The sequence below is a fragment of the Mytilus californianus genome, unplaced genomic scaffold (assembly GCF_021869535.1).
Source record: "Mytilus californianus isolate M0D057914Y unplaced genomic scaffold, xbMytCali1.0.p SCAF_64, whole genome shotgun sequence".
Taxonomy (NCBI): domain Eukaryota; kingdom Metazoa; phylum Mollusca; class Bivalvia; order Mytilida; family Mytilidae; genus Mytilus; species Mytilus californianus.
Window position 1 is genome coordinate 735,030 of NW_026262717.1, and position 9,389 is coordinate 744,418.

General features: G+C 34.4%; 1 protein-coding gene across 4 annotated transcripts in view; it reads right to left on the reverse strand.

Moving 5' to 3' along the window:
- Nucleotides 1–9,035, reverse strand: part of LOC127707325 (hemicentin-1-like) — a 52,597-nt gene extending 43,562 nt beyond the window's left edge. For all 4 annotated transcript variants that reach the window (XM_052211839.1, XM_052211838.1, XM_052211840.1 and 1 more), the window contains exon 1: nt 8,957–9,035. In XM_052211839.1, the coding sequence (XP_052067799.1) occupies nt 8,957–9,011 (55 nt within the window). In that variant the 5' untranslated portion in view covers nt 9,012–9,035. The remainder of the gene's footprint in view (nt 1–8,956) is intronic.
- Nucleotides 9,036–9,389: the final 354 nt, after the last annotated feature.

Consider the following 9,389-nt stretch of genomic DNA (forward strand, 5'->3'; position numbering starts at 1 on the left):
ATTTCAAAAGCTGATAGATGTTGACCAATTGAACAATTTTACCCCATGTCAGATTTGCTCTAAAAGCTTTAGTTTTTGAGATATAAGCCAAAAACTGCATTTAACCCTATGTTCTATTTTTAGCCATGGCGGCCATGTTTGTCGATGGATCAAAACTTCGGATACAATTTATAAACTAGATACGCTAAGGAACATTCAGTTAAAGTTTAAAGGTAATTGGCCCAGTAGTTTCAGAGAAGAAGATTTTTAAATGTAAGCAAACTTGAACAAATTGTGTAAAATTGTCTTTAAAGGGCAATAACACCTTAAGGGGTCAATTGACAATTATGGTCATATTAACTTTTTTGTAGATCTTACTTTGCTGAACATTATTGCTCACTACAGTTTACACATATCTATAATAATATTCAAAATAATAACAAAAAACTTCAAATTTTTGTTAAAACTACCAATTCGGTGGCAGCAACACAACAATGGGTTATTCGATTCGTCTGAAAATTTCAGAGCTGATAGATCTTGACCAATTGAATACTTTACCCCATGTCAGATTTGCTCTAAAAGCTTTAGTTTTTGAGATATAAGCCAAAAACTGCATTTTACCCCTATGTTCTATTTTTAGCCATGGCGGCCATGTTTGTTGATGGATCAAAACTTCGGATACAATTTATAAACTACATACCCTAAGGAACATTCAGTTAAAGTTTGGAGGTAATTGGCCCAGTAGTTTCAGAGGAGAAGATTTTTGAAATAGTTTAAGACGACAGACGACGACGACAGACGACGACAGACGACGACGACAGACGACGGACGACGACGGACGCCAAGTGATGGCATAAGCTCAGATGGGGCCCTTCGGGCCCCGGTGAGCTAAAAAATGTGTGTAATCCTATAATGCATTTCATATATTACTATTTTTCCAGCATAGTGTATGTGCACTATACATAGATAACAACAATGTAAAGTATTTGAAAGGAGGATTACTTTGCAGGTTAGCAAGTGGATATTATTACATAACACATTTGTTTCAAAAGAAAAAAAGGTATTTTGCGATACTAGTATTGCTATCGACTAAACGTTATTATGTTCAACAATATCTGATGAAATAACTAAGGATCGGGCAGGGTTCAAATTAATTTAATATGTTCTATGTTTCACCTTTTTGATAAAAGATTTTATAAGAAATACGACTTTGACCCAACTCTGTAATTCAATCAAAATGTCACCACAGACATGAAAATCATGTGTGACACATTTTAATACCTAACACCTGAAAAATCAAAAGCGGGACGTTTCAATCTATCTTCTGTCCAAAACACACAAAATCAATAATCCAGGCAGACCAATAACATTTGCAAATGACCATCCTATAAAGAAAATATCAGTCTGAGAATATTTTTACTTTCATTTAAGACCACTCGTAGAAAATATACAATAATACATGTACATATAAGATACAACACATTATCGTAAGAAAATGGAATTCTTGAACCCTCTCCAATTGGAACAATCCTTGTTTCGCTTGACGTTACCTTTATCTATAGTTCCATTCTCCCCATGGAATTGGTATTGAAGCCAGTAGGGAAGTATCGAACTACCTCACACCCACCAACTTAAAATACACCTGTGACGTAAATCTTTTGTTCAAACTCTCCATTATTTTTCAGGAATGGAGAGTTATTTTCTATTGTTCATTTTCGTTCATCCGGAAGTTTTGCTCTTTGGGTATTTCTATGGGCACGTTCTTTAAAAGTGTTCACCAATAGAAATAATTTTAAAGGACGTAATGCGATATTGAATGAAGATGAAAACTTACGAAAATGGTTGATACTGGATTTTTTTTTAAATTGGGATCGTAGTAATACAATGAACACCAAATATCTCATTATTAATAAACACCTTTATTTGCGAGTCGTAATTCCATCGTACAATATACAGTATCGTTTTCACTAAAATTCCAAAAATTTATCCAAAATTTGTTTTCCGATGCAAATCTTGGCTGAATTTCTGTCACGGATAGTATCCATGTGGGTAAAAACGAATATTTTCCAGTGAGTGCCATTCCTCTTCTGTGCATCTACAAAATATCAAATGTGTTAACTCAGTTGAATTCTTTTGTAATATTGAACACATTAACATTTTTCAATAAGGAAAATTAGAGAAAATTATATTTCACTTACAGATTTGCTTTTAATTTTACCGTTAAAGATATCATGTGCTTGAAATTTAAAGTGTTGTATTTTGATTTTCTACAGCAAAAATCGTTTTTTCCATTTTAATATGTTCATTAAAAAAAGAAATATTACTCAGTTTCTACAATAATATTGTGTTTAAATAGAATAAATAGTTCAAGAAGCTGAAATGGTCAAAATGGCGTATTCTGATTTTTGTTGTTATAATTTGAATATGATAGTACAAATGAATAGAATTTGAGGGGGTTTGGATAACATTTAAATAAGGCTTATTCAGTTCTCAACAGAAACGCGTAACATAATCGAATTCCTTCACTGTTGTTATATGTCCAGTGGCAAATATAAGTTATATCGGCAATACAAATGACGGCGTTAATCTTGAAATGTTTAAATAAAATCAAAAAGTAGATTTCCTCTTAAGTAAAAGACATACAAAACGCAATCTAGAAATGTTTTTAATCACGCTTTTTTTTTCTAAAACTGCTTGCCTCCTTTCTGATAATAGGTAAGAATGAAAAATATTTTCAGTTTGCTTGTATTGCTATTCAAGACTCATCTAAAACATGCATAACGTATTTTTGTTTTTGTTATGAGCAAAGGGAACGAAAAAAATGTTGGCTTATGCATGAAACATGAAACGATGTTTTCTTGTTTAATTTTATTTGATCTAATAGAATGGTTTGAAATATAGAATCATATTTTGTTTCAGATATGATTTATAATCGAGCACAACCTTATTAGTTAAATAACCTATACTAGAGTGTTACATACCTGGAAATTTATTGTAGTTGTACCATCTCATTTTTCTCAGACGATTCTACATCCAAGATTCATCAAACGAAAAACACACATAATCCATTAACATATATGCATACATACTAGTTTTCTCTCTCTCTCCCGAAATACCACTTAAAGATACAAATAGATATCCTTTCAATCCACCCACAAGAATTACATCCCAACTCCTTTGTTCTAACAGGGGTCTGAGATCTGAGTCAGATCACCCCTACCAGATCACCCTACCTTGAGTTTCTTTGTTCTGCATGCTTTCTTTTGTTCTGTAACATTTTGGCGGGAATGTCGAACACACAATAAAACTTAGAAATATTTAAGTTGAATACAAACTAACTTTCAAAATTATGTAGAAAAAATCCACTCAGTAAATTTCCAGTGTCTCCGCGGGGAATCGAACTCAAGACCTTTAACATGTGAAGCCACGATTCATACCCCTACACCAGGTTGACTGGATACAAACTCGAGCTCACTGTTAATTTAACATATTTAAACGTTGTATCCGGGGCTCATAACGGGTATACACTATATAGTAATATATGAAGTATATTATAATTATTGTATGGGATTCTGAACTAGATGTTATGAAGCGTAAATGTTTTTTCATATAGTCTAGAAGAGCTGGGATGTAAAATAGTTATCCCACTCGGACTTGGTGTGTCAGTGTAAGATCACCCTCGGGCCTCCGGCCGTCGGGGTAATCTTACACTGGCACACCGCTTCCTCATGGGATAACTATTACAGACATGCTATTCAATGACTTAAAACATAAATCTTATTTCAAAGTCTTATTAAAAGTAATTATTCTACTGTTCATAAATACTTCGTTAAGTGAGTAGATGGTCAGCTTGATCTTAGATTTTGCCTGTGGATTATAGGGTACAACTCGGGGAAAATGAAAAGTAAACCATTACAAAATGAAATAAAATTCTTTAAAATGTTATAATCTGAAGATTCGTTCTTAATATTTAAGGTGTATTTTAAGTTAGCGAAAGTCCAAATAACTGTCCATTCCTGGAAAATAATGGGCGTCGGCTCTACGGGCCTCAGCTCCCTTATTTCCGAGGAATGGACAGTTATTTGGACTTTCTCTATAACTGAATGTTTAGTCTAGCCTCTAACTTGGGTATCGATAAGAAATATCTGCACATTCAAATGTGAACACCATCTCCAAGTTAATGAAACAGCAATGGGAACAAAGATGGCCAATGTTTTTATGGCCAAATTAGAAAACCATATTACCAATACTTCACTTTATCGAACTCGCTTGGTTCGGATTCATTGACGATATTGACAGGAATTGAGATAACACTGAAAAAAAATTCAATCAGTTGATTCAGCAAGCAAACAACGCCCATCTCTCAATACCATTTACTTATGAAATCTCTTTAAGACCACGTTCCTTGAAACTGCCAAACAAGTGAAGAATGGAATCATTTCTACAGATCTGTATTGTTAGCGAACAGACATTTTTGCAAACATCAATATATTTCTCACATGAGCACTGCACTAAGAGCATTCCTGACAGCCAGACCATCATTATAAAGCAGATTTTCTACCATAACAAGACAACTGTGGTCAAATTTATGATCAGGACTTTCAAGCAAAACAGTAAAAGTAAAGTTCAAGGATAAGTTAATATTGATATTAAAAGACGTCCGAACAAAAACGAATGATCGGGTTAATATGAACAGCTATTTTTGTGAGAAGGTTTTTTAATATCAATATTTTTTTAATTCCAACTTTTCAAAATATTGATTTTTATATTATAAATGAGTAAATTAAAACCCTATACAGACCTCTTTAACAACTGACCAATGTTCTGCACAAGAACTTGTTGTTATATATATTTGATATTCTAATCTGTCGGTAATCATGTCATGAAGTAGATTCGTGAAGACCAGACCATATGAATACAGTTAGTAAATCTCCTCCAATATATAGTTATTTCAATAGCTTCTTACACAATTTCTAATCGAACAGACCTAGATGAATAAGGTCTTTCCGAGTATTCAGGTAAATGTACATTTTTACGGAGCCCCGGAAGTGACATTTTGTAAACCGGAAGTATCTTCTTATCTTTTTTTTTTAGCTCACCAGGCCCAAAGGGTCATCACTTGGCGTCCGTCGTCCGTCGTCGTCGTCGTCCGTCGTCGTCGTCGTCCGTCGTCCGTCGTCGTCCGTCGTCCGTCGTCGTCCGTCGTCGTTAAATTTTACAAAAATCTTCTCCTCTGAAACTACTGGGCCAAATTTGACCAAACTTAGCCACAATCATCATTAGGGTATCTAGTTTAAAAAATGTGTCCGGTGACCCGGCCAACCAACCAAGATGGCCGCCATGGCTAAAAATATAACATAGGGGGTAAAATGTAGATTTTGGCTTATATCTCTGAAACCAAAGCATTTAGAGCAAATCTGACGGAGTAAAATTGTTTATCAGGTCAAGATCTATTTGCCCTGAAATTTTCAGACCAATCAGGCAACACGTTGTTGGGTTGCTGCCCCTGAATTGGTAATTTTAAGGAAATTTTGCCGTTTTTGGTTATTATCTTGACTATTATTATAGATAGAGATAAACTGTAAACAGCAATAATGTTCAGCAAAGTAAGATCTACAAATAAGTCAACTTGACCAAAATGGTCAGTTGACCCCTTAAGGAGTTATTGCCCTTTATAGTCAATTTTTAACCATTTTTCGTAAATTTTTGTAATCTTTTACAAAAATCTTCTCCTCTGAAACTACTAAGACAAATTTAACCAAACTTGTCCTCAATCATCATTAGGGTATCTAGTTTAAAAAATGTGTCCGATGACCCCCCCCCCCCCCCCCCCCCCCCCCGCAAACCAATATGGCCGACATGGCTAAAAAATAGTACATAGAGTAAAATGCAGTTTTTGGCTCATATCTCTGAAATCAAAGCATTTAGAGCAAAGTTGACAGGATAAAATTGTTCATTAGGTCACTATCTGCCCTGAAATTTTCAGACCAATCAGGCAACACGTTGTTGGGTTGCTGCCCCTGAATTGGTAATTTTAAGAAAATTTTGCAGCTTTTGGTTATTATCTTGAATATTATTATAGATAGAGATAAACTGTAAACAGCAATAATGTACAGCAAAGTAAGATCTACAAATAAGACTCATGACCAAAATTGTCAATTGACCCCTTAAGGAGTTATTGCCCTTTATAGTCAATTTTTTACAATTTTCATACATTTTGTAAGTTTTTGTAAATTTTTACAAAATATTTTCCACTGTAACTACTGGGCCAAGTTCATTATAGATAGAAATAATTGTAAGCAGCAAGAATGTTCAGTAAAGTAAGATCTACAAACACATCACCATCACCAAAACACAATTTTGTCATGAATCCATCTGTGTCCTTTGTTTAATATGCACATAGACCAAGGTGAGCGACACAGGCTCTTTAGAGCCTCTAGTTTAGCAATAGTACATAGAAATCATATATACTTTGCAAAAAAAGAAACGCACAATGGGTTTTTAAGAATTTTAGTACATGTATTTCGAAAAGGAAATTTTACAATTACTAATAAAGATATTCACTCAAAACCTGTTTGATTGAGAAGAGGACAGTCAGTTCGAGATTGATGAATTTATCACAATTAGAGTTGCTTCTGGTGCCATTAAAGTAAGTACCGTATATGACCACCTCTCGCTGCTAAGATTGCTTTGCATCTCCTCGGTATGGATGCTATGAATGTTCTAATGTTGTTGTGTGGAATTTCTTTTTTTGAACAGTATATTTTTGGAATCAGTGTAAATTATTCTATTACCTAACATCAAAATTTACATTTTAAACCAAAAGTGAATATATTTGTATCAAAACATGTGCATTTGGGGTGGAAAGACATTTAATTGTTCTATTACTATTTATAATTCATTTATCGATATTCATAATTCATTAATTAATAATTATAATTCATTTATTAATATTTATAAGTCACTTACTAATATTTATAAAGATGAAATGAATTATTGATATTTATAAATGAATTGTACATATTAATAAAAGAATTCGGAATGTTTATAATTATTTATAAATATTAATAAATCAGCCTTTTTATCTACTTTCAAATTGGCTTGCTTCAAGTTGTGCGTATAACTTAAAAAGTTGTGCACACAATATTAAAAGTTGTGCGCACAAGATTAAAAGTTGTGCGCACAATTTTTAATCTTGTGCGCACAACTTTTTTCAAGCTTACGTCCAGTGGCAAATATTTTTCTACCTTACGTCCAGTGGCAAATATTACATGCATGTTCATGACGAGAACACATCAATGTTAAATACATTAGATATTTCTTGCAATAGGAGGTCGACTGTGAGGTTGAACGGGGAACTTCTAAGGCCATTGGAAAATGAGGGTATCTTGGAATTAGTATACCAATATACTAGGATCGTGCTCGCTTCGAGTGCAGAATTTCGTTAGTTTGAACCCCGACCGGATCAAACAAAGACGTTTACATTGGAATTGGCTGTTTCAACGTTAAACACGTGGCATTAAGGAAAAAGAGCAAAGACTGGTTGACTCTGAGTCAGAAATGTGTTCGGGTAAGTCTACTTTTCTGCGAACTGTTACCTTGTGACCTAGCATGTTAAAAATCCGTCTCAGCTTGTCGGTCTAGTACAAAGAAGGGTAAATATTCATATTACATTGTCTGTTTGAATGAACCTAGCTAACAATTTCTAAACAGAGTAGTCTTAGGAGAAATTAGAGTCCGCTTTCCATGAATATACATTTTGACTGAAATGCACGTTGTATCAATGCTGAAACTAAGGATATTTAAGACCATGATTGTAATTAATGATTTTGACACAAAAGGAATGCCGTTTTTTGGCCTTTAAAAACTTGAGCTTGCTTTTGAACGACTGAATACCAAACAACGACCTAGAGTTATTGCAAACGCAATAGACTGTGTTGTCAGCACTGTTAAAAGTTTGCTGGAAGTAACAACCTGACAAACAACACATAGTACCGTCCTAACAACACGACAAACAGCAGACATTACCGTCATATGAACTAATACAATGTCATTTAAGGGTAGAAATATCATTCACCAACACTTGCAAAATAGATTTGCAAGATCAAATCAAACTACACAACATATTATTGGAAATCATCAGCGACCATTACCAGCAGATATTGTTTGGCGTCGCCTAGACAACAACTGAACGATATTTCGACTTCAAAACAGGGTCATGTAAAAACAGCTCGTCACATAGAAATAGATTGCAATAAGCTTTGCACGTCCAGAAGATCAGTAATTTCGAACTATCATCTTCTCATATGAAAGCAGATATTGCATTTAAACAGCAGATGACAGGACAAGATCCTGGCGACGACACGGCGAACGATATGCTGACTACTGCATGATATAGAGGTTGCTGCATCGGGAGGTCAAAGTGTTATGGTTTGGGGAGACATGTGATTTAACCAGGAACTTGGAGCTACTGTCTTCCAGAACATTTGATCAGACGGAGGCTTCTAATTATATAGACCAAAATTGGCGACCACATTTTGTGCGTCACAAGAACCACACGTCCCAACATGACAACACAAGAGACTTTTGCAGCATACACACGCTACTTTCATGCAATGGCCTTGTCTAAGAATGAACTTCAAAAAAGTCTGAATGAAGAACAGCTAAAACCGAAACCTGCAGCTGAACTAACTAGACAATTGTCTTCAGAGTGTAAGTCGTTATTCCAATGATATTTATCAACCGTTAAATGCATTCCTTGCAAAGGAGATACGTCATCGTCATCATTGCGTGTGCAATAAACATTCCAAAAACATTTTACCTACACCATAAATTATGCACTTAAGTTGATGTGAAATGATTTTGTTTTAAAAAATTCAAAAGTTAACATAAATGTGTGTGATACTCTGATCTTGTACGACGTACTTTTGCGATTCAGTATATTTAGATACGTAATGTTACTATGATATATTCTTACCATTAGAGAATTCGTGAGGGAACAGGAAAAAAAGAATGAATGGAACTGCGTCCATTACTCCAAATACATCATATCAAACTTCCTTGTCGATCACATAGAGATATAAATATATTTTGTGTGTGTTATGTGTATTCACCGTAACGTATATATACCTGTTTAAATCCATGGAGTATTGGGGTTTTAATTCATTTGAGGTATATGTCAAGGACGTCATTCGGTTAACCGAGTGCTCAGTCCGTTGACCTACGTTTGTATGAAGTACAAAGGAGAAAGTCCATTGATCGAGTTGCATTGGCTATTTGCCTGCGTTTCACAAGGAATCTTACGACTAAGACTAAAATTGAACGTAAGTATATCGAAATATTCAGGACTTACGCTTAATTTTAGTCGTAAGATATTTTGTGAATCGAGGGCCTGGTCCATAAAGAATAAT